Source organism: Ceratotherium simum, chromosome 24, assembly GCF_057802395.1.
Source record: "Ceratotherium simum simum isolate JZ-2026a chromosome 24, ASM5780239v1, whole genome shotgun sequence".
Classification (NCBI taxonomy): domain Eukaryota; kingdom Metazoa; phylum Chordata; class Mammalia; order Perissodactyla; family Rhinocerotidae; genus Ceratotherium; species Ceratotherium simum.
The window spans coordinates 38,355,661-38,382,039 of record NC_141923.1 but is presented as its reverse complement, the minus strand read 5'-3'; the positions used below and the strand labels follow the sequence as shown (position 1 = coordinate 38,382,039).

The window sequence follows — 26,379 nt, the reverse complement described above, 5'->3', positions numbered from 1 at the left end:
CACACCTTCCTTCATAGTTCTAAGAAAGGGCAATGCTGTGACGTGCGTTGTTTTTTAAGGACTTCCACCAGTTGAGTCAAAATCTGCTACTGTGGTTAGCAAGTGCTGAGAGCCGGAGACAGAAGGCCCGTGTCACTGACGCAAAGGCAGCCCCCCAGGTTCTCCTGGAGCGTCAGGAACAACTAATGGTAAGTTTCTTCCTAAGGAGTTAGCACTACCACTGGCCTCTGCTGGGAAGTCAGTACTTAGGTAGCCTTGCATAGTGTTTCTGGGACCAACAATGCCAGTGTGGCATTCTGCCCTCATGTTGCAGTTGGTGTCTACTGAGCATCCCGTTGTAGTTCTGAAGTGGAATGATTTCCAGGGATGAAGAGCCATGGCCAAGAGCAGGAAGTCTTCAAGACTCTCAGGAATTGGGAACGAAAGTCTTGAGCAATATCCTGAGAAACTTAAGTCCACTTGAAATATTTCTTTCCCTTGTGAATACGGCTCATTTGGAGGAAAATATGGTGCTTAGTTGCTCCATGGCCATGATGAGCTGTATGAGTTTTCTATATCTACTATAGAAAAGTCTTACTTCTTGGAGGGTAGTTGTGTTTTCATATATTTATTTGACGAAGAAGCTAAGATGAGACCTATATATTCTCACTTCCACTCAAGGTGACATACTCATCTGTAAATTTTTATGTGGGCTCAATTTTAAATATTTTAAATTTAATCAAAGTACTGGTCATTGTTTTTAAAACATATATTTGTATGCTGAAATCTTTGTCAAGCCCCACTTTCCAGAGCAGCCCTGTTCAATAGAACTTTCTGCAGTGATGGAAATGTTCTATGTCTGCGCTGTCCAATATGATAGCTCCTAGCCACAGGTAGCTATTGAGCACTTGAAATGTGGCTATTGTGACTGAAACTGAACTTTTTATTTTAATTAAATAGCCAGTGTTGGGGCCGGCCCGGTGACATAGTGGTTAAAGTTTGGTGCATTCTGCTTTGGCAGCCCAGGTTCACAGGTTCGGATCCTGGGCACAGACCTACACCACTCATCAAGCCATGCGGTGGTGACCCACATACAAAATAGAGGAAGATTGGCACAGACCTTAGCTCAGGGCCACTCTTCCTCAAGCAAAAAGAGGAAGATTGGTAACAGGTGTTAGCTCAGGGCCAATCTTCTAAATCTATTTAGAAAATAGATTAAATCTATTTATTCAAAAATAAATAAATAGCCACTGTTGTCTAGTGGCTACCACATTGGACAACGAGCAAGATAACCACCCTCAACAATACACGTGGATTCACCCCACACCTCTGTATTTCTAAACAGTATGCTCACGCTGCTGTTTCTCGATTTATCCACTTTACATGTTCCCTTGACTTGGACTTCCTGCCACAGTGGATGAGGGCGTAGTCTCCCCATACCACCCCCATCACGTTTCCTCTAACTCTTCCTGCATCACAATTGTCTCCAGAATGAGAAGGAATAAAAAGTAGGGGTAGGGTGTCACCAACATGCTATCTAAATGATGTTAGGCTTGAGGACACAGGCAGATACGAGAAGTAGAAGGTTCTGGAGTGGAATACCACCCATCATTCGTCCTGGAACTTTTCCTGGCCCTGAGAAAGCCTCATGCAGCCACACTAGCTTCCCTTTGGGTAAGCAACTGTTTCACACACTTTTTTATTTTTAGCAACTGGAAAAGGAGCTGGTGGAACGTCAACCTCAAGTAAACTCATTACAAGAGATTTCAAACAGCCTTCTTATTAAGGGGCATGGAGATTATATTGAAGCTGAAGAGAAGGTACATGTTATTGAGAAGAAACTCAAACAGCTACTTGAGCAAGTGTCCCAAGACTTAGTGTCCTTACGGAGAAGCCAGGTGAGTCCACTTGTGGCTTTTAACTATAAAGATGTCATATTGGATGCAAACAGGCAAGCAGCATTGCAGCCTTGCTGCGGGAGGGGGGCTGTAAACACCTGGCAGTGGTTTGAGTGGAGTCTTGAGTCATGCCCCTCTCTAGTTGTGTGGACTTAAGTTACATAAGCTCTTGGAAGCTGTTTTGTCATTTGTAGAAGAGAGATAACAAGAGTACCTATTAGCATGGCTGGGTTATGAAAAACAAGTCTAATCCCTCTGTCATGTCTGCCTTGCCTTCATATGCAACAGACACCAGCCTTCACTTTCCTCACGTGGCACAGTTCAAGTCCTCTTCACTGTCCTGGTCACTCTCTTCTGACCACCCTCTCATTTGTCTACTTTCTTCTTAAAATGTGATCCAGCTCAGAACAAAGGGAATACCCAAACCGTGGCCTCCCCAGACTTAGGGCAGGCCTGTCCCCTCCATTCTAGAGTATGTAGTTCCTCCTGTGCAGCCAGGACTCTATTGTCTTGATGGCCATGTGATTACATTGACACTTGCTGTGAGCTCACTGTCTCTGTCCGTGCTGCTGCTAAACTCAGTCGCCCCCAATGTGTGCTGTGTGTTTCGATGCAAATGGTTGGCCTTGTGTTGTTTACATTCCCTTTTGTCTGAAAAAATCCTGTGAAACAAGCAGGGGGTGAGAGCAATAGAGCCCCCTCTTCAGGAAAGATTCGAGCTGGGGGAGGGGGTGAGCAGTGCAATGAAGAATCTGCATGAAGCACGTTTTTGGGCCTTGAGACTATTGAGAACCTACTGTTTCCCTGAACTAAACGCTTGGCATGTGGATTTCAGAACCAAGACTCGTCTCTGCCTGGCTTGGACGAGGTAGATGCTGGAGACCAGCCTCTCGCAGCATCCGTGCCAGCTCCCCAAGCGAAGGTGAGAGCCCCTTTCTCCTGTGAGAACCACACTGGTTATTTTTAAAAGTTATTGAGATGACAGGAACAGGGCTCCGAGGCCCCATTTAACATTTCATGGTAGCACAGATCTGCTTCAACCTCTGCTGGTCAGTAGGAAGCCTTACTCCAAAGATAAAAAAAAATCAAAGTACGCTTTTTAAAGGCCTAACTCAAAGGCTGTCTTCCAGTCAGCTGCCCTTCATTGGGATTCTAGTAGGTTGTGAAAGCTGGGGGCCCTCCTAGCATTGTTGAAGGGGCTTCCTGATCCCTCCATTAACCACAGGTCAACAAACTGGAACATGAAAACCTCGATAGTTGAACAAACTCAATCATTTCTTACCTCATAGAGTGTAATCTCAAATGTGTTACTCTAGGCTCAAAAGCTTGTCGGGAAGCTGACCTAAGGAAGGTGCGTGATTTAAGAAGGAAGGATGTTTTATTATTGACAGGACTAAACTATCTTAAAATCACTAACTGGATTATTTTTATCCAGCAGTTTGGAGCAGAGAGAACTACAAAAGACAAGAACAAGACAGACAGCAGGTAACAGGGCTCTGCAATCACAGCAATGAGTTGTCGTCGTCTCCCCCTCACCCCCGCCCACCCCAACCCTGTTCCACACTCTCACCATGCGTCTTGCCAATGCCACTATCAAGGTCTTTGTAAAAGCCGGTTTTCTTGTTTTCTTTTATCTGGAAAGGGCTGGGCTTCTCTTATAAAACTGAACCCCAGCTGTTGGCCCCATTTTAATCACAGGTCCTGGGTGTCGTACTTAAGCAGGGGGTCAGGTCACGTGATGAGTGGGTTTTGCTTCTGGAAGCCCCTTCTCAACCTCCTCTGTTGACAGGGCACCCAGCTCGGCGGGCCCCGGCAGCTCAGTACCTCAGCGCTCCTTCCTCTCCCGGGTCATCAGGGCGGCGCTGCCCCTGCAGCTGCTCCTGCTGCTGCTGCTGCTCCTGGCCTGCCTGCTGCCCTCCTCCGAAGAGGACTACAGCTGCACTCAGGCCAACAACTTTGCGCGGTCCTTCTACCCCATGCTGAGGTACACCAACGGGCCGCCCCCCACATAGAGGGCTCAGCCCGGCCTGCAGTGCCACACCACCAGCCCGTTTACTCAGGTGCCCACCTCGTGGCCCAGACCAACCTGTGAGTGACTGAGCATTGGCACGGTCCAGGGACCTGCTGCGGACTCCTCCCTCTGGGCTTGGCCAGAGAGGGCTCTCTCGGGACCCAGGACAGGGAAGCTGGGAGCAGCTGCCCCGGGCACTGTGGCAATGCTCGTTGATTGGTTTCAGGATCTCTGGAAACTGCAGTTTCCTGAAGAGCCGAGCACTTTGTGAATTCTGATTTATTTGTAAAACCACATTATTAAAATGTAGCAAATATGGTCAGTGAACAGTAGTGTTCATCACATACAATATATATTATAGAAACAAGCAAGCAGATTCCACCTTAGAAATGGTTCAGAAATTCACATGCACGCTTGGCTGATTGATTGAAACAATCGTATTTAAAATGTTTAGAATTAATTTTACTCCAATCAGATAGCCATCTTGAGCTACAACTTATAAACCAAAATGTTCTGTTCAGTACCTATGTCTGCTCTTTTATATTGCTTTAAATTTTTAAAGAAATTATATTGCATGGATGTGGTTATTTGTGCATATTTTTTAACAATGCTGAATCTGTATGAATAATGTAAACATTGATTTTTTTCAAAAAATCAGATTTTAGCTTGAGCTTTTGACTAATGTACAGTAAATGCCAAACTACAGACTTTGTAGGGACATTTTTGTAAGTTAATTTTATAAGACTTTTCACATTTAAAGTGATGCTTCAGGTTTTGTTGAACTGTTTGGCCACAGGGGGTTGGTACAGAAACTTGAAGCTGTTTGTGGTATGTACAACGTAGATGTTTCTCATTAAAACAAACAAACAAAAAAAAAATAGCCATACTTTTGTTGTTCTGGATTATATTACAAAGCAGTTAAATGGTATGTATAATCTTCCATAGAACAAAAATTATTTTTAAAATACTTGGGGAGATTTATTGGTTTTAATTCTAAGCTGTGCTTTATATTCTACTTATTTAACTTTGTACACAATAACTTATGAGCTTTAGAAACACACAACGTGTATATGTGGAAACTGCCCAGCGTGTGACCCTCCAGTGCTGTAGGGAGTGATAAGGGCAGTGTGGCATGGAAGGTGGACACAAAGGGAAGGATCATTTCACCCAGATTTTTCCATTCCCAGCTCTCTCCAGAGTAAATGAACAGAAAATGTGTAACAAATGTTATAGGCAAAGCCACCTGCTTTCCACACAATTCCAGTACCAGTCTATGTCCCACCTGAACAGAGAGGGTGAGTAGAAGTTAACCACTTCCTTGGTGAACTGCTCCCACCCTGCATGTCTTGACACTTGGGAGACACCGCAGACTTACCAGCGATCTCAGTCCCCTCTCTCCTTCTCGGCAAAGCACAAACCTTAGGGGAAGCCAAGGAAGCTCCTCAGTCGATGGAGCCTGGACTTGCAGCGCCGGTGGCCCCTCTGTGGGTCAGATGTCCCCAGGACAGGTGCAGGTCACGAGCAGCTTTATGAAAGGGACCAGCTGAAGAGAATCTCTTCACTTTACCATCAGTGTTGAAAGTTACCAAATTATTGGAAGTGATATGGAGAGAAAGGTACTTTTTACCACATAACGTCAAAGTCTTTTAACTCTTTAAAATAATTCATCTTTTTTCATGGATTACAATAATTCCAGAGGGAAATGTAAGTGAAAGTGTTACCCAAATGTTTTCTTTAAGCCACTAAGTTGGTTAGAAGGTCTCTGCTCGTTTCGCCAGAGGAAAAGGAAAAATCTCTACCTTCCAGTCCAAAGGAGGTGACTGTTCTTAGACCGTTTCTGCCCTTAAGGAGGGACCCTGGGGCAAGTCAAAGTCGCAGTGAAAGGAAAGTGTTGATTGCATTTTAAAGCCTAATTATGGATGTCAATCCTCAGGATATAGGCCCTTGAGTCTGGAGTCTGTACTCCAGGCTTCTACCCCCTTCCCTCACCCCCAGGAATCCTTCCTTCACTCAAAGCTCGGGGTATTCCCAAACGCTTGTTATGAGATAATCAATGTTTTACACCTTCAAGAGGTTTTGCATCTCTCACTCCCCACGTGCAAGGGAAATTTTCAAATGACTCTTGGCATTAAGATACCAACTATGAATGAATGACTTTTCTCCCCATACCTGATGGGGTATAATACTAATCAGATGGGGTAATTACAGAAAATCTACCCAAATACTTGATGTACTGCATACCAGGACTTTTATATTTGTGGGCTGCATTTTCCTTGAGCACACAGTGCCTGCAGTCATAAGTCACATGTGAGATTAGCTGACTAAAGATTAAATTGCTGCTGTTTAAAAAGTCATCAGCAGGGGCCCGGCCTGGTGGCATAGTGGTTAAGTTGGCGTGCTCTGCTTCAGCGGCCCGGGATTCGCAGGTTTGGTTCCCAGGCATGGACCTACACACTGCTTGTCAAGCCATGCTGTGGCAGCATCCCACATACAAAAATAGAGGAAGATTGGCACAGATGTTAGCTCAAGGCCAATCTTCCTCACCAAAAGAAAAAAAAAAAGTCTTCAATAGCTTAAGTCAGATTCTTAACTCTCTGGAAATTGTATGCAAGCATTTGTGTTTACGTGCCTTTTTCCAGGAAGAGTGTCCATGGTTTTCATCAAATTCTTAAAGGGCCCTGCAAACCTAAAATATAATAGAATTCAGAATAGAATGGGAACAGTGACTACTTAGCCTTATTACTTAAAGTTCTTATGCTCAACTCCCAAATACATTTTTAACAACAAAATTACAAAAAACACTTTATTTAACTCATGTCACATTAAACGTCTTTCTGCAGCAGTTCCATAGACATTAAAGGGACACAGCAAAGGAAAAGACGTACCTGGAGGAATGGACAGCAGATCTCAAAATCTTTCACACAACAGCAAACATTCATTTGTAAAAAGGCCCAAATTTAAAAGCCTGCTTATTGGTACAAAGCATTCATCGGAAAAAATGATACATGATAGTCAGCCAGCAGGCACTGTGGTACACCAGACCACTGAATAATAAAGTTATACGACCAACAGTCACAGCATTTAGACACCCAACACAGAAAAGCAAATGAGCAACAAAGCTTGTGCAGTCAAGGGGAGCTGGTCTGGGCTAGCGTCGTCAAACCTCTGCCTTTCCCGTACAGGAAACCCACCATCACATAACAGTGACTAGCCCCACAAGTGAAGAGGATCCTTGGAATTCAAAAAAAAAAAAAAAAGATCCTTCACTCCTAAGCAACAAAAAGAGTTATAAGAGGATCATACATGGCAGAGACAATGCACATCTTAGAGCTGCCACTGGAGCCAAGATTCCAGCAACTCGGAGAGCTATAAAGAATAAATGGCACGTGTTTCACATTACAGGGTACCAAAGTCCATGGGGAAGCATCAGTGCCTAAAAGGTGTGAGAATTGTACATGGGTGAATTTCCAAGGAGTACATGCCTCTCTAGTGGCGTGTACTTTGCTGCATCTGGGGAAGCCACAGTAGACAGGAGGAGGCGACAGCAGTACTACCCACTAGCTATGAGCCCAGGACGGGAGGGCAGGAATAATAGAATTTATCCTATCTTTTTCCACCTGTCGTGGCTGCTGTTCTGTAAAGGTTCATGCAGACCCCCTCTAAGCTGAGAAGGAAGGAGCTAAAGGTGCAGTAAGGCAACCATAACTGTCTCCATTGTGTGGGGATTCGGCTCCAGCAGCAGACTTACGCAAGCAAGTCCTGCAGCAGGAACGGTGCTGGCTAGGCAGGCAGAAGACTTGAGTTCCAGGCCAAGCTTTGCCGTGAGGAGTTTTATGACCTTGAGCAGTCAGTTTACGCCTCTGGGCTTTAATTTACACGTGTATAAAAGATGGGCCTGAACTTCTATGTCTATGGAGTGTTCTGGAAATTGGGAGGGGAGGGTGCCACAGCAGGCCCCACTTAGATCACAGCAGCCATGCATGTCAGACTACATTTGATGAACGGATTCTGCAGTCTAAAAATATTTTCCCTTAATGTTTTCTTTTTCTTTTCTTTTTTGTGAGAAACATTAGCCCTGAGCTAACATCTGTTGTCAATCCTCCTCTTTGCTGAGGAAGACTGGCCCTGGGCTAACATCCATGCCCGTCTTCCTCCACTTTATATGGGACGCCGCCACAGCGATGCGTAGGTCTGCGTGCAGGGTCTGAACCTGCAAACCCCGGGCCACCGAAGTGGAGTGCGCGAACTTAAACTGCTACACCACCGGGCTGGCCCCACTTAGTTGTTTGTTTTTTTTTTATCTAGTTAAAAACTGCATGATTACTTTCAGCACTGGACTTGGACTGCCCATGTCTGTCACTTACTCCCTGAGAGACCTGGAGCGAGTTGCTTATTCTCTCTAGTTTCCACAGCCAGAAAAACAGGCCAACAGTAATTATCATGAGGATTAAATGTGAATGTATGACGCACTGAGAACTATGCCGGCACACAGTAAGTGTTCCACAATATTATTTTTAGGTACTAAACAACAATGTATTTTTATCATTTCTTTCACATAAGCTTTATTGTTTTTTTAAAGATTTTTAGCTGCTTAAAGAAATGTGTCAAATCTTATTAAATAAAAATGTTTTGTTTCTAAATAGACCTAGAAACTGCAGGTTCACCTTGAATTTGAAAAGGTGTCAATATATGCAAGCCCCTTAGCAGATTTAAATAACAACCAAACTCTGTTTTCACATGCTAGAAAATTCTAGAATTGCTTCAACTTAGTTTATATACATGAATATATAACATAGCTCTGCCAAGAATTGGCAACTGATTGTTTTTCTTACTGAAATCTTAAATAATTGCCCTTCCAGCTGAGTTAGCAGGTGAAGTAATCCACAGAAAAACTCTCTCACTGTAGAGCTTTTATTGATTTTGACTTGTTTTGTTTTTAATACAGTTAAGACCCTCCAGATTTGTTATTAGGCTGACAACTTAGTCTTCTGCTCCTACCTCAATTTTTCTAGAAAAATCTCTTCAGAATTATTTTAGGGTTGAATCCTCTAGTTAGCCCTGGTGGACAGTGAGCGTGTGACAGGCCTGAGGCCAGACAGGGGATGCGGCGAGGGCGGAAGGAAGTGCAGTTAGAGCAACTGTGTGGAAACTCCCGTGCCGCTCCCCCGGGATTGCCCTCACACGTCCTCTTTAGGAATTGACATTGCTCTCTCCGGAACCTGAGGGAACACTCTGTTCTAATGTTCTCTGTATTAAGAATATTCCACGTTAATTATTTAATAAAAATATGTCTATATGACCCCAGATTAGACACTCACGTGTTTGGAATTAAGCCCAAATCTCACTCATCTCCCACAAATAAGTTTCTCTTATTAAATGATCACTTACAAATCAAAATGGAGGACAGGAATCTTGCCACATGAGTCTGAGGCAAAGCTGAGGATCACTTTTCCATAATACATACAATGTAGTTAGGTGGGGCTTTTTTCCCCAGTACTTAGTTTACTTCCTGTTTACAGTTGTCAGGTCCTATTCTCCCTAGTTAATTCCCTTTCAAAACTGCATTTGTCCTAGGGTCCGCCCAGTGGCGAAGTGGTTAAGTGCGTGCCTCACTCTGGCAGCCCGGGGTTCACGGGTTCGGATCCCGGGCGCGCACCGACACATGGCTTGTCAAGCCATGCTGTGGTGGTGTCCCATATAAAGTAGAGGAAGATGGGCACCGATGTTAGCCCAGGGACAATCTTCCTCAGCAAAAAGAGGAGGATTGGTGTCGGATGTTACCTCAAAGCTCATCTTCCTCACAAAAAACAAAAACACAAAAAACCTGAATTTGTCCTTGCTTAGCTATGGGAGAATTTGAAGTTGCCTGTGGACCATTTTGGGAGTGGGAGATACCCTCCCAAAAGAAGACATCTAAAAGAAAGCACTATTAAAGAGAAATGGCTAATCTTTAAAATGGACATTGAGGGTTTACTGAAAACACATAAAAATGGCAGCCTGACTTTGCACACTGGTGTCATCCTTGGAGGACGTGTTTGGGGCAGAGGGGCACAGAGATTCTAAACGCTTCATCTGAAGGGGGAAAGGACCTTAGGCTATTCAAAACAAAACAAAGAACCCCTTTAAACTATAAACCATGTTCTCTCAACTGCCTACTTGGCCCAGACCCTAGTGGAAGAAATAGCCTTGCATCGAGGAGGCCTCAGGTTGGACTAACCTGTATCCCCAGCACACAGGCAGGTGAGACCTGAGCCAGGAAGAAATTACCGAAAGTGTTACATCCTCCTCATGGGCTGAATTCAAATGTAGTGAAACAAGCTGCCTCAAGAAGCATGCAGGGGGCCGGCCCCGTGGCTTAGCGGTTAAGTGCGCACGCTCCGCTGCTGGTGGCCCAGGTTCGGATCCTGGGCGCACACCAACGACCGCTTCTCCGGCCATGCTGAGGCCGTCTCCCACATACAGCAACTAGAAGGATGTGCAGCTATGACATACAACTATCTACTGGGGCTTTGGGGGAAAAATAAATAAATAAAATTAAAAAAAAAAAAGCATGCAGGAAAATCTGAAAAATGAGTAATGGGCACTAGTGCTTTCGTAAGAGCATGCACTCGTCTGGGTAAGCACGGGATTTGGCATAGAAGGGAGCTTGGACACTGAGTCCAATATGGTGCCTACTTTGGGCATCAAAATCCACAATCATGTTTAGTGAACAGAAACTTCACTGCATACTGATGTGGCAGTGGCTTGGACCTCATTCTGGTTTCGTTTTTTGTTTTGTGTTTTTTCCAACCCCGTAGTCTTTTTAATAAATACAATTGATAGAATTTCATCAGCAAATGATTGTTCAAGGCCTCCCTTGAATAATTATTCTTTGCCTCCCACTTCCCACTCTCTAGCCTGGCATTCTTTCTCTTTGTGGTGGGGGATTCTAAGATGGCCCGAAAGAAATAAAATTGACCTTCTGGATGACACTGTTTCCCTGGTTCCTATGAAATCAAGCTCATGTTTTCTGTACTGAATCCCACCTACGCTGAAACACTGAGTCACTACGAATAATTTCAAACCACCTCAGAACACAGACAATGGTGTGTTCTCTAGGTATATGTCCCAAGTGTTTCTGAAACAGCTTTGTTCAACTTAGTAACACTGCACCAGTATCAAAATTAAGAATGATTCAAGGTCTCACTAGCAGAAACCAAGCTTTATCCCATCCAATTTAATCTTCCTAATAACTTAGTAAATACAGAATGTGCTAGCCAAAGTAAACCTATTTTCAAAAAGAAAACGTTTTAATCTCTTATCACGAGGTAATTTTTTAAACATTATCACAAAAATCAAAAATGATTATTTAGTTGCTCATTTCCAAAGTATAGATGTAACTCATTTTATACATTTACTATGTTCCTGAAAATTTGTACAAGAACTTCAATTTTTAAAAAGTGTGTTAAGATTGTAATTTCAGAGGTGCTTTATCATCATGTCCTATTCATGTTCCATTTGGAATAAGAATATCTAAGTTTCTGTTTCACCCAGCCCACCATATAAATGTTCTGGTAAGAAAATATTTTAAAAGAACTCTAGGGTATAAAAGAATTCTTTCTTACTATAAATAATTGCCCCTCAATATTTCTCTTTTTTAAGTAGAGTTCACAAACCAGGTCTTGTTCAAGTGATGTGCTCATCAAGTCTACACAATTTGGCCCTGAACCTGACTGACATGCTGGCATGTGTGTAGCTATTCACCCATCCGCGGAATAGTGTGCCTTGCACACACACAGCCTAAAGTGTCCCTGTCTCCCCTGGATGGCTGATGTGGCAGTTGTGGCTGCCGCAGGGAAGTGTGGTGGCTGTGACCCACTCCCACAGGAGAGAATCCCATTCCTGCAAACACTGGACCTTTCTCAAGCACATGCCAGGTCCCTTGGGGCAAGAGAGTTTTAAAGAAGGACAATTCCAGGGGCAGGAGAGTTAAATCACACTCCTCCATGAAAGTGATCACGCAGACACACACCCCCCAAATAATTTGCAGGCTCTCTGGATGCAAATTAAGACGGCAGCAAGGTCTTGGGGGAAGATGGTGGCTTGCATCCCAGCTTGACCGCTGGCTCCCCAGGTCACTTGCCCTCTGGCCTTCGACAGAGTAATAGCAACACGTGACATCAGTCCCCACAGGCCTTCGAGGTAGGTATGTGAAACTAGTTAATTGATTGTCATCACAGTTTTCAATCCTACAATCAAGTGGTCCAGAAGAGAACGTACAAAGATCCATTCTAAGGGCAGCTCAGGTTGCACACCAAAGGTTAGTCCACTTCCTGTCAGGGTGCCACATTCTCTCCCCTTCCTGTTGTAAAGCCCTTCCAAGTCAGATTTCCACCATTCTTTCCAAAACCTTTAAGATGTTTTCCAAAGGGGTGGAAGGGAGATGGAAAGTAAGAATGGGACCATGCTGAGATCCTACAAGGCCAAGCAAGACAAACTCTGCATTCAAACATGCCCCCTGGTAACAAGCAAAACCGTGGCTTTTCTTACCCTGACTCCCAGGAAGTGGGAAGGTTGGGGGAAGGATGGTACATGACAAGTTTGCCATCAGCAAATGAGGGACCACACATTCCTACCACACATGTTGTAGGAAGACAACAAAGCCTGCCCACTCCCGACAGGGCTCTTGGTTCGCACTGGAGTTCACGCTTCAGCCTCTGACCTCCTCTGCGGCCTGTTCACTCAGGGCTGGGCTTCAGTGGGACTGTGGGTTCTGCGAGCCCTCTTTGCTCTCACTCTCCTCTGCTGGGCTGCACTCGGACCCTCTGACCAAGGACTTGTACCCGCGAAGCGTGTGGGCATTCAGCATCTCCAGCAGCAGGTCGTACACTGGGACCACATTTCTGCACTTCATGCTCAGCAGGTGTTCCATGCCCTTGTTACTATGGGGACAAAAACGTGCTGAGATTCTTCTTGTGAGGCAGCGTGGGAACTCCGAAATCTCCCCCAACTTTGCCCAACAGAGCAGTCCACCCCCCTCCCCCGCACTTCCCCCAGCCCTTTGTTCTATGGTTCTTGCATCTGGCTCCTTCCTTGCATAATCTACGCTTAAGAGCAAGGACAAGTGTCCTGTGGACCTTTCTGTCCCACTGCCCACCCACAGTGGCCTGATAGCGCCTGGCCCACAGTGCAATCGATTCTCGTTGTTCATGGTAGCTATGTTCTATACAGTCACCACACACCCTGAATTAGCGAATACAGAACCACCGCTCCTGGGGGGAACGGTTAGCTTCTGAAAGCCTCTGGTCACAGCGTTTTCATCAGCCGATTCATACACAACCTTGTTTTATCTGTGTTTTTGTTTAAAGACACCTTATTTAACATAAATTGTTGATTCATTAACATTGAATTTACGGCCTATAGCACTATCGCTCATGCCTGAATGAAGCTTATCTAACGCATATTTTCCACACAGGCACATCACAGCCTTCCTGCGTTTAGGAACACTGGACAGTGCTTCAGCACTATGCCTGTGGGCCATTTTTAGACAGTGAAATATCCAACAAAAAGCACAAAAATGCAAAAACATGGCACTTAATAGACCACAAAAAGGACATTTGTTTACAGTATGAGAGCTGAAACAAGAGGGCGAGTGTCACCTTGTTTGACCCCAGCTGGGAATGTAAGCGTGGGTGACTCAAATATTTTAGCACTCTGTGCACGTCCTGGAATGACCGTAAAAACGCCATGAGTACTGATTTTGGGGTTACAAATAAATTTTAGCAAGCAGGCAAATTTGCAAATATGGAATCCACAAATAATAAGGATGGACTGTATCTGCTCTGCAGATGGTTGTGTGAATAATCATTGAAGAGGAAATGGAGGCAGAAGTCGTTTTCATTTCCTTCCCTTGTGAAAATTCTTGAGGTGTATGTTGTCCTTCCCCACAGCCCCGAGACTTTCCTCGTCCTCAGGTGAGCAGTTACCTTCCATCCTCGGCTCTTCTTCCAGCCCCAGGGCAGGGCTACCCTCATCCAGGGTGCCACCAAGCACTGAGCATCATTGTGGACACGCCCCCCTTCATCAGCACACCCTTTACATTTCCTGGATACGTTACCCACGGTCCTGCCTTCCTAAACCTGTTGGGCTCACCCATTCTCTTAGGTCTCATTCTTAACATCCTGATGCTATTGCGAGACAAGAACTATCAGGGAAGGCTTTGTGTACGTCCCCAAATCATCAGCCTCACGAGTTGATCTAGAGAAGCTGGGTTTAGCCTCTTCAGGAAAATGAGCTCAGGGCCGCAGCCGAAGGTGGTGTAGGGAGGGGTGGCAGTTCACTTTAGGGGAGAAATTGTCCCTTTTAGAATTCCATAAACAAGCTAAAACCTACAGCAACTAAGAAACAGATGAGAGATGCCATCAATAGCCTATGAGGCGCCACGTGACATCCATTCAGTGCCCACTTTGTGCGGATCTTGGTTACAGGATGAAGCCCCCATTTCCTTTCAGGGGTTCATTTTCCTTTAAAGGTGACAGCTCGACCTTATCCGTCTCAAACTTGCACACCCTTTTCCCAAAGCTCTTCGCCCACCTCTGAGCACGTGCCCCACACACACGAGGTGGAGTGGCCCCGCAGGGATGGTACCTGGCGTGCCTGACGTGAGAAAGGAGCATCAGCAGGTTAGCCAGGCGAAGGGATTGCTGCTGGGAGGGGAGGCCGCTCCTGGCGATCACCCAGACCAGAGCGTCGGTCACCGCATTCAGGATGTGAGTCAGCTTCCGGCTGCTCTCAGCCTCCTGAGGGGCTGCAGCTAAAGGGTACACACCTGGCCAAAGAAGAGAAGCCACGAGTCATTGATCTGAGAAAAGGAAACGGAAGTGGTGTGTGCAGCCATAAAGCATGCCTACATCCTCCAGAAAGGAGCCCAGATCCATCTGGGAGGTTCTGACATCTACGTGTGTGGTGACATCTTAAAAGCGCAGCTTCACCTGCCCATGGTGTCCTCCCACTGAGAGCCAGCCCCACTGCTGAGCTGGAAGAGAGAGCACGGCTGAATGCGGGCAGACTAGAGGCCTCTCCAAGTGCTGCCTGGCCCAGAACTGTGGCCTTGCCGTAGCAGTAAACGTATCTAGTTTTCAAATCATTACGCGGTGCATCTCAGCTGCAGCAACAAATACACATATAGAGATGGTGAGAAAATGAGATTAATCTACTCTTAGCTCTTAGGAGGGTTTCTCATCCAAGGAGAATTTAATAAACAAACTAACCACTGCTATGCAGTGTCTCCCCTGCCCACCCCCTCATGTGTGCCATGTGCAGTCACGGCAAGCCCACTGCCACCTCTGTTCAGGCCCTCAGCATCCCACCTCTGGTGGCACCTGCTGGGGCAGGAACACCACCAATCTGGAGTCAGACAGACCTACTTTATATCCACAATCTCTAGCTTTCTAACCACAGACCAGTCACCTAGCTCCTCCAGCCCCCACTCCTCATTGAGCAAAGCTGACAGGTACATGTCTCCTGATGTCTCCACGACCCCTCATGAGGTAGGTTGCTTCCCCCATCCTGCCCTGCCCTGTGTTTAATTCCCCTCTGACTCTAGGCTCTGAGATACTGTGGCCTCCCAATGGTTTCAAAATAACAGCTCAGGTAACTCTCCCTGCCCCCACCCCCACCACCAACTCCAACTCCTTGATTCCTGGAAGCAGGGAAATAATTAGCTTCTCCTGCAGGCTTTTGATTTCAAAATAAGAATAAACAGCAAATTTGTGAAATCAACAGGGGAGCTGCCAACTTTTGACTCTAATGAGAATAAAGAATGGCTGGCACTCCATCATCTACAGAATCTGTTTTGGCAATTTTTGTTCTCTATTTTTATTGACATTTTCAGTTCAATTCAGGCAACTCAGGTTACCTAAGTTCAACACAGTTCAATTAAGGCAAGGGTCAGATTGAACCACAATTATGCAAGTGAGGTGCTTTGCCATGTCCTGGGAGCACTTCTCTCTGTACTGTCTGATGAGGCAGATTTAAAATATTCAGCTTTTACAATAGCCCAGAACTGCTTCTCTAACCCACCTGTTCACCTCGTTCTCCAGTGACTCTTCCTGAATCTCCTGAATCATTGTCCTCAAACAAACCTCCCACTGAACCCCACAGCAGTTGACCTGCCCTCCTACTGCAGAGGAAACAAGCCCTCCCCCTGGACCCAGCGTGCCCCATTTGAGCGGCCAAAATGCAGATCTACTCACACAGCTCTCCCTAATGACCTCCCAGCTCTTGGGGCAGAGTCCAAACCACCTGGTGCAGCTATCAAGGGTACCAGGCCGCTCTCTGTTCTTTTCATCCTCAGTTCCCATCACACCTCACCTTGAACTCTACTGTCAACTCCTTGAACAGGAGATGCACTGACCATGCTGAACTTTCTGCTCAGGAACTCAACCTCCCTCTCCTCTTCCTTCTCCTCCTCCCCACGCTCCCTTCTCTTGCTTATCTATATGCTTTCCTCCTTTAGATCCCAGTCCGGTTATGAACTTCCTTCTGGAAGCTTCCCTGATCTACCTACCATCCCACCTTAAGTCTGGTTTGGGTTCTCCTCTGAAGCTCCAACAGTGCCCTGTGCACCCCCAGCAGAGGGCACCATGTTGTCCCACATCCTGGATGTCCTTCTACACACCCCATGGCCACCCTCAGAGAGATTGGACATAGTGCTATGAGAGCACAGACCCTGCCTGTTTGTCATTATATCCTCATCACCTAGCACAATGACTGATGTGGAGTAAATACTCACAAATGGAAGAATTAGACTGAATTCACACAGGTTCAGATTGTTGCACTTTTTTTGTGTGTGTGTGAGGAAGATTGGCCCTGAGCTAACATCTGTACCAATCTTCCTCTATTTTGTATGTGGGACACCGCCACAGCATGGCTTGATGAGCGGTATAGGTCCACGCCTGGGATCTGAACCCATCAACCTGGGCCACTGAAGGGGAGCATGTCAAACTTAACCACTATGCCACCTGGCCGGCCCCAAGATTTTTGCATTTTTTTAGCCAATCACATTATCATAATTGAATTGATAAATATGCATGTTAATGCATATTTTAGGTACACACAGAAAATTATCAATCAAATGAAAGTATGGAGAAAATTATTTTAAGCTTACTTTCCCTAAAATTGACCCCAGCTGCATTAACAAGTGCTATCTTTTAACTACCCTTTAGTCTGTTCTGCTACATGACATGTGCTCCATGGATTTCTACTGCTGTAAACAAATTTTGTGTCTTTGGATTCTAAAAGGAGTCAAAATTGTGTACCTGTACATGTGTCAGTCCAAAATGACAAAGACTGAAAATATAAAAATAAATCCTCAGCTAGTATGCAAATGTTCATGGCAACATTACTTGTAATAGCCTAAAAGTGGAAACAAACTGAATGTCCATCAACTAATAAATAAAATGTGGTATAACCATACAATGGAATATTATTCAGCGATAAAAAGGAATGAAGAACTGATTCATGCTACAACATGGGTGAACCTTGAAAACACTACATTAAGTGAAAGAAGCTAATAACAAAGGACCACATTTTGTATGATTCCATTTACATGAACCGCCCAGGGTAGGCAAATCTATACAGAAAGAAAGTAGGTTAGTGGTTTTCTAGGAGTGAGGGTGGGACAGAGATTGGGGAGTGATGGCTAAGGCTTCTTTTGGGTTGATGAAAATGTTCTAAAATTGGTTGCAATGATGGTCCATAAGTCTATGAATACACTAAAAATCATTCAACTGCATACTTTAAATGGGTGAATTGTATAGTATGTGAATTATATCACAATAAAACTGTTATTAAAAAATAATAAAATAAATCCTCATATCCAAAATTATAGTAACGTAAAAGCCCCTCAGTGCCTCCCCGTGTCTGATCAAGGCTCCCCTCAGATAACGTGTGTTGGTTATCGGGCCACCCTCTTCATAAACGAACAGTCATTGCCAAAGGCGAGCCCTGGGTCTCCTATAGGCTATGGGGGCAGCCAGCTCCAGCTAGGACTATGACTGTCAATCATTGACAAGTGGCTTGAGGATGGGAGTCACTGCAGTCTTGGAAGGGCATAAGCTACATCAATGTTATATATGGGAAAAGATTTCATATGCAAAAAGATTAACCTACATAAAATCCTCCTGGGAATGAACTGGGTGAAGAATACCCATTTTGCTGCCTGCCTCTCTCTTCAGTCAGCAGGGCCGCGCCTGCACTTTGGGTATTCCCACACCCTCTTGCTCACTGAACATGTATGTACAGAGTAACTGCTAAGTGGCAAGCCCTGGGCAGGGGAAAGGGACAAGACCCAAAGCCCCCACCCCCAGGACACTCACTGCCCAGATACAGGAAACAACAAAAATTAACTCCTTCCACCCCCAAGTAAAAACATCAGTTAGGACTCATTTTAGAACCTAATTAAATTACTTTTCATGAAACTAAAGAAATACAGTAAAAAAGGTAAGATCTTGGCACCATGTCCCACACATACCAAAGAAAGTAAAATAAAATCAAAGACATCATCCCCTCTCCTCTTTATCGCCAGGGAACAGCTATGTGTTCCTCTCACTAGCCCACCTGATGAGGTTCTGAGCAGGAAATGGGGGGAGATGGCAACCCCCCAAGATTTGCCACGTCCTAAGTGTTCAAAGGATGAAGACATAAGCTTTCCACGACTGAAGGCAAATAAAACAGAAGATCTCACATGTTTAATAAAAATCCAGGAATTCTAACTAAAGGAAAAGTTTCTGGCTCTTGGGAGTTGTAGTGGTGTTTGTTTGCCTGTTTGCTTTGAGGAAAGGGACCTCTAGCTGCGACCATCCCCTTTATCACCACCTCCTACCCCAGCACCAGGAGAACAGACTGGTGTTTGAAAAGTGCCGCCAGTGATGTGAAACCAACAGACTGATGTCAGCAGTGCTTTGCACCCATGTTCTTGATTGACAGGAAAGGACCTGTCCGCCTCTTCAGCATCCTTCCGTGCCTTTGCCTCCTCCACCCACCACTTCATGGGGGAATAATTCCCATAAACTCAGAGGGAACCAGCGACTTGAGTTGATATCTCAATAATTTTCTTAATATAAAATACAATTGCCAGGTTCTAACCCTCTATTTCTTTCATTTAATGAAAAGTTGAATCCTTTTTAAGTCTAAAAATTTAGATAAATAGACTTATTCCTAATTTTAAATATTTTTAAAGACTAATTATTTGCAGATTGATTCCACTCTATTTCCTAGATTCAGTAACCTCTAATTCTATCCAGGGGAAGACTTATCTAGTCTTCAGGTTTCTAAGTGACAAGGTGGCTGGTCCCACTACTCCTAATTTGGATATGTTGTTACGTTACAACACTTGCATAACACCTTTGAGTTTCTAAAACACTTTAACAAATATTGTAACAGGCTGTTAAATGCAACATTTTCTGTTGTCTCTGAGTTTCAGGAGCCACACCAAAGGCTGAGTATAATACAGTAATTCCAGGTACCCCCACATCCCATGTATGTATGGTGGAGGAGGATTTGCTGAGAGAGAAGTTAGAAGGGGGTTGTCCTTTTCCCATCTCTCCCCATAGAGAGGAAGATGCACTTCTACTTAAGCCTAGCAATGATCAGATCCCAGATTAACTGTTTGAGTGTATATCCTTATTCTAGGCCAAAAGCATTGTATCTAGTTCATTTTGACATTTTTAGTATTTAGAAGTCATTGACACATACCAGGAACTCAATAAATATTTACTGAATTGAAATTTAATTGGATAATAAAGTTAATTTTCACTCCACATTATATCCATTCTTAGAAGAGATAAATAACTCAGAAGTATGCAGCTATTTAAAACATAACTACTTACACCAGAAACTAATATAATATTATGTGTCAATTATACCTCAATAAAAAAAGAAAGAAAACAAACATCTCATTAAAAATGGGCCATTTCAACAGAGAATTCACCAAAGAAGATATACAGATCACAAGCAAGCATATGAAAAAATGGACATCATTAGTCATTAGGAAAACGCCAAATAAACCACAATAATCTACCATTGCACACCTATTAGCATGACTGAGAATCCTGCATCCTGGGAAACTCCTCAGTCCAAGGCAAATCTATACAGTTGGTCACCCTAAATTACATCTAAATTAAATTTTATAAAATACAAACTAATCTCTAGTGACAGAAATGATATCAGCGGTTGCCTGAGATTGGAGGGGGGAGGGAATGAGGGAGAGAGGAATTATGAAGAGGCACAAGGAAACTTTTGAGTGTGATGGATATGTTCATTATCTTGATTGTGGTGATGCTTTCAGGGGCATAAATAAATGCCCAAAGGCATAAAATTGTATGCTTTAAACATGTGCAGTTTATTGTATGTTACTTATAATTCCTAGTTCTGTTAAAAATAAAAACACTGTCTTGGCTGTAAAAACAAACAAACAAACGAAAAACCATGACTACTGACAAACCCTGACCTGACCACCTAGCACGCTGATACCAGTGTGGACCTGACTGAGTGACATAATCCCAGCTTGAGTTTGTCATATACGCAGGAAAACAAGAGGCCAACCTATGCAGGAGACCATCTCTGGACAGCTCAATGCCTACCTAGCATGACAAGGTTAGTAGTAGCAGCCCTTGGAGACTCTGCTGTTCTCATACGGGACAGAGAACATTCACAGCCCTTGGACTTGAAGAGGCCTACTCCATTTCTCCTCTCCTGACCCTCATCCTTCAGGGCCTCCACCCTGTACCGGATTCAGTTCCCTGCTTGGCAGTATGTCTTTTCCACTCAGGCTGCAATCTTAGCTCTCTTCATCTTTTTTTTTTTTCTCCTGTTTTTCCCTCCCTCTCTCCCAACCCCCATCCATCCCCTGGAAACTACTGATCTATTGTATAGATTAGCTTGCTTTTTCTGAAATTTTATATAAATGAGGTCTTACATTATGCATGCTTTCATGTCTGTCTTCTGTCTTCTTTCATTCAGTACCATTATTTTGAGATTCATAATGCTGCGTGTATCTATCAGTAGTTCAATCCTTTTCATTGCTGAGCAGTCTTCTACTGCATGGATATGTCACAGTTTGTTTATCCTTTCACCTGTTGGTGGGCATTCGGGTTGTTACTAGTTTTTGCTATTACAAATAAAGTTCCTATGAACATTTGTGTACAAGTTTTTGTCTGAGCATATGCTTTCATCTCTTCAGTAAACACTAAGGAGTGGAAATGACTGGGTCATCTGGTAGGTGTAGGCTTAACTTTTTAAGAAAATGTCGAACAGTTTTTCAAAGCGGTTGTACCAACTTACATTCCCACCAGCAGCGTATGAGAATTCCCATTACTCCACATCCTCATGAACACTTAATATGGTCAGTCTTTTTAATTTTAGCCATTCCATTGGGTATGTAGCAGTTTCTCATTGTGATTTTAATTCGCATTTATCTAATAAATAATAATTTTAGTATCATTTCATGTAATTATTTGCCATCAGCATATCTTTCATGAAGTGTCTGTTCAAATATTTGCCTATTTTTCAAGTGGGTTGTTTTTCTTATTATTACTGAGTTGTAGTAGTTCTTTATACTTTAGATAGAAGTCCTTTGTTGAATACATGTTTTGCAAATATTTTCTCCGGGTCTGTGGCTTACTTTTTCATTTTCATAAGAGCACCTTTTGAAAAGCAAAGGATTTTAATTATGATGAAGCCCAATTTATGAGTTTTTTAAAGTTTGCATTGTGTTCTATCAGAGAAATCTTTGCCAAACCCAAAGTAAACAAGACTTTTTTCTAAATTTTTTATGGCTTTATAATTTTAGTCTTTATGTTTAGGTCTACAATCCATTTTGAGTTAATTTTTGTAATACAAAATGAGATTCAGTTCAAGGTTCAGTTTTTGCATATATCTATCCAATAGTTCAAGCACCATTTATTGAAAAGATCATCCTTTCCCCATTACCTTGACACCTTTGTTGAAAATCAGTTGTTGATTACGTCTATTTCTGGACTCTCTATTCTGTTCCATTGATCTATTTGTTGATCTTGATGTCAATACATATTGTTTTGATTACTGTGGTTTTATAATAAATTGTGAAGTCCAGGAGTATAAGTCCTCCAACTTTGTTCTTTTTCAAAGTTGTTTTGGCTATTCTAGGCCCATTGCATTTCATATGAATTTAAGAATCTGTTTGTCAATTTCTACCCAAAAAGCCTGCTGAGATTTTTGTTGAGATCAAGTTGAATCTATAGATTATTTGGGGGGAGGACTGACATCTTAACAATACTGAATCTTCTAACTCATTAACATAACATATCTCTCCATTTATTTAGGATTTCTTTAATTTTTCCAGCAATGTTTTGAGTTTTTGGTGGGTGGTCTCATATCTTTTGTCAAATTCATCCTTAAGGTTTCATAATTTTTGACGCTATTATAAATGGTACTGATTTTTAATTTCAATTACCAATTGTTCATTGCTACCATAAAGAAATAAAATTGATTTTTGTATATTACCCTTATATCCTACAACCTTACCAAACTCACCGTTTTGTAGACTCCTTGGGATTTTTTACACAGATTATCATGTTTTCAAATAAAGAATTTTACTTCTACTTTTCCAATCTGGATGCCTTTTATGTCTTTTCTTGCCTTATTGCACTGGCTAGAACTTCTAGTAAAATGGTGACTATAATTAGTGAGAGGGGACATAGTTGCCTTGTTCATGATCATGATTAAGTATAATATTAGCTGTAGGTTTTTCATAAATGTGCTTTATTAGATTGAGGAAGTTTGCTTCTACTCATAGTTTGTTGAGAGTTTTTAGCAAGAATGAGTATTAGATTTTGTCAATTGTTTTCTCTGCATCTATTGAGATAATTATATGTTTTTTTCATTATTATTCTGTTAATATCATGAATTATGTTGATTGATTTTCAAATGTTAAAGAAACCTTGTATTTCTGGGGAAATTCCACTAGTTTATAATGTATTATTGGATTCTATTTGCTAAAATTTTTTAGAGATGCAAAAATTCTGTAAAAAATTTTAGCATCTATGTGCATGAGAGATATTGCTCTGTTGTCTTCTTTTCTTCCAATTCATTGGTCTGGGTTTCCAATCAGAGTAATGTTGGCCTCACAGAATAAGTTGGAAAGTATTCCCTGCTCCTCAATTTTCTGCAAGAGTGTGTGTAAACTTGGTATTATTATTCATTAAATATTCAGTAGAATTCTACCAGAAAAGTCATCTGGGCCTGGAGTTTTCTTTGTGGAAAGGTTTTTAAGTACAAATTCAATTTCTTTAGCAAATATATAGCTATTCAAGATTTCTAAATTTCTTCTTGATTTGTGTCCTTCAGTAATTTGTTTCTTTCAAGGAATTTGTCCATTTTATCTAAGTATTCATATGTATTGGCATAAAGTTGTTCATAATATCACCTCACTATTCTTTTTTATATCTGCAAAATAGTAATGTCACCTCTCTCACGCTTGATATTGGTAATTTGTGTCTTCTTTCCTTTATCCTAATCAATCTGCCTAGAGGCTTATCAATTTTATTGATCTTCTCAAATTAATTTGAAACCTTGCCTTTATTCTAATATAGGCCTTGAGTGCTATAAATTTTCCTCAAACTATTGCTTTAGCTGCCACGCACAAATTTTGTTATGTTTTGCTTTGATTTTAAGTGAGTTCAAAATATTTTCTAATTTAACTTTTGATTTTTTCCTGTGGTCCATGGGTTATTTAGATGTATGTAATTTGGTTTCCAAATGTTTAGAAATTTTCCAAGATCTTTTTATTATTGGTTTCTAATTTAGTTCCATTATGTCAAAGAAAATACTTTGTATAACTTAATTCCTTTTAAATGTATTGAGACTTGTTTTATGGCCCAGAATATGGTCTATCCTGGTAAATATTCCACGAACACTGAAAAAGAATATATATTCTGCTGTTGTTGGGTGGAGGGTTCTATAAATATCAATTAGGTCAAGTTGGTTGACAGTCTTGTTCAAGTCTTCTCTGTATTTACTGATTATCTATCTACTTGTTCTATCAATTACTGAGAGAGGGGTATTAAAGTCTCCAACTATAACAAAGGATTTATCCATTTCTCCCTGCAATTCTATCAGATTTTCCTTCATATATTTTGAAGTTCTCCTATTTGGAGCATAAATGCTTAGAATTTTTACATCTTCTTCACGAATTTACCCATTTATCATTATGAAATGAACTTCTTTGTCCCTAGAAATATTCTATGCTCTAAAATTTACTTTTTCTGATATTAATGTAGCCACTCCAGCTTTCTTTTGATTAGTCTTTAGCATGATATATCTTTTTTCACCCTTTTACTATTAGCTTCTTTATATCTCTATATTTAACTGGGTTTCTTATTAGGAGCAAACAGTTGCATCTTCCTTGTTTATTCAGTCTGACAGTCTTTTCCTTTTAATTGAGGTATTTAGCATATTTACTTTTAATGTAATTGTTGATAGAATTGAGTTTAAATTTACCATCTTGTTAATCATTTTCTATTTTTCCTGTCTATACTTTTTTTTTTTGCTTTCTTTTGATTATTTTTTATGGTTCCATTTTATCTCCTTTGTTGGTATATTAGCTCTAACTCTGTTGAGTTATTTTAGTGGATGCATTTGGATTTATGATATACATATTTAAATTATTGCTGTTTATCTTCAAGTAACACTTCACGTAAACTTTCACATACAAAATAAGAACAGTATACTTCCATTTGTCCTCTCCCAGCTTTTGTGCTCTTGCCATGTTTTACTTCTACATAAAACCACAATATACTGTTATTATTTTTTTTGCTTTAAACACTAAATTATCTTTTAAAGATAAAGAGTTTTAAATAATAAGAAAAAAACTCATTATATTTACCCACATTGTTACCATTTGCAGGTCCTCTTTATTCCTTTGTATGGATCCATGTTTCCATCTGACATCATTTTCTTCCTGCTTGAAAGACTTCCATTAATATTTCTTATAATGTAGGTCTGCTAATGATGAATGCTTTCAGTTTTTAAGTCTGAACATATTTTTATTTTGGCTTCAGTTTTGAAAGATATTTTCATTGTGTAAGGAATTCTTCATTACGGGTTTTTTCTTAAAGTACTTTAAAGACACTATTCCTTTGTCTCCTTGACTTGCATCAGAATAGAAACTTGCTGTCATCCTTGTCTTTGTTCCTTTGTCTATAATATCTCTATTCTCTGGCTGCTTTTAATATTTTTTCTTTATCACTGGTTTTAAGTAACTCAATTATGATGTATGTTGGTGTGGTTTTCTTCATGTTTTTTGTGCTTGGGATTCACTGAGCTTCTTGGTTCTGTGTGTTTATAGTTTTCATTAAATTTGGAAAATTTTCAGCCATTGTTTCTTCAAGCATTTTTCTACCCCCCTTTCTGATACTCCAAATTCAGGTATTTAACACTTATAGCTGTCCCTAATACTCTGTTCAATTTTTTAACTCTTTTTTTCTTTCCATTTGTTTTTGCTAGTTTCTATTGCTATGGCTTCACATCCACTAATCTCTTCTGCCATGCCTAATCAGACGTAAATCCCACGTAGACATAGTTTTCACATTTAGAAGTTCAATTCGTGTGTGTGTCATATTTTCTATGCCTCTCCTTAACCTAGTCACCTTTTCCTCTACCTCTTGGACATATCAAATAGAGTTAGAGTAACTGTTTTAATGTCCTTGTCTACTAATTCCATCATCTGTGTCATTTTGGGATATTTTCCAATTGATTGGTTTTTCTTCTCATTATAGGTCATATTTTCTGCTTCTTTGCACGTTTGCTAATTTTTGATTGGTTACCAAACATGGTGAGTTTCATCTGCTTGGGGGTTGGATATTCTTGTATTCCTTTACATACCCTTGAGCTTTGTTCTGGGATGCAGTTGAGTTACACAGCTTGATCCTTCAGGCTTCCTTTTAAGTTCTGTTTGGTAGGACCAGAGCAGCCTTTAGTCTAGGGTGAATTTACCCCACTACTGAGGCAATACCTTTCTGAATACTACACCCAATGTCCAGTATATACAAGGTTTTCCCCTCTGGCTGGTGAGAACATGAACTATTCCTGGCCCTGTGTGAACTCTAGGGATTGTTCTGCCTACTCCTTTCTGATGGTTCTTTCCCTGTCCATGGTTAGCATCCTCATAAGCATGAGCAGACTAGTGCTCAGCTGAAGACTTGAAGGGGACCCTCTGCAGATCTCCAAAGCCTCTGTGTCCAGCTCTTTCCTCTCCAGTACTCTCCCCTGCAAATCCTAGCTGCCTTGGCCTCCCCAAATTCACAACTCTGTCTCCTCAGTTCAAGGAGACACTAGTGGCTACTTGGGTTACCTCTCCCTATGTTGTAACCTGGAAACTAGCCTGGGCAATCAAAGGGCTCATCTTGTTTGTGTTCCTTCTCTTGGGGATCACTGTCCTGTGCGGCCTGTTGTCCAATGTCCAATGTCTGTTTT

At 42.0% G+C, this 26,379-nt stretch overlaps 2 protein-coding genes across 12 annotated transcripts in view; one reads left to right on the top strand and one right to left on the bottom strand.

The window, feature by feature from the left end:
- Positions 1-4,774, top strand: part of SYNE2 (spectrin repeat containing nuclear envelope protein 2) — a 267,254-nt gene extending 262,480 nt beyond the window's left edge. For 8 of the 10 annotated variants that reach the window (XM_087448388.1, XM_087448395.1, XM_087448393.1 and 5 more), the window contains 5 exons: positions 60-188; positions 1,689-1,877; positions 2,713-2,799; positions 3,313-3,362; positions 3,667-4,774. In XM_087448388.1, coding sequence (XP_087304514.1) covers positions 60-188; positions 1,689-1,877; positions 2,713-2,799; positions 3,313-3,362; positions 3,667-3,889 — 678 coding nt within the window. In that variant the 3' untranslated portion in view covers positions 3,890-4,774. The remainder of the gene's footprint in view (positions 1-59; positions 189-1,688; positions 1,878-2,712; positions 2,800-3,312; positions 3,363-3,666) is intronic. The other 2 variants (XM_004426231.3, XM_087448387.1) reach the window with 1 other exon arrangement.
- A 1,884-nt stretch (positions 4,775-6,658) lies between these two features.
- ESR2 (estrogen receptor 2) overlaps positions 6,659-26,379 on the bottom strand; it is a 61,961-nt gene continuing 42,240 nt past the window's right edge. Inside the window, exons 8-9 of one of the 2 annotated variants that reach the window (XM_014784228.2) lie at positions 14,515-14,695; positions 6,659-12,809 (exon numbers count right to left, since the gene is read on the bottom strand). In XM_014784228.2, the coding sequence (XP_014639714.2) occupies positions 12,623-12,809; positions 14,515-14,695 (368 nt within the window). In that variant the 3' untranslated portion in view covers positions 6,659-12,622. 2 annotated transcript variants of the gene reach the window in all.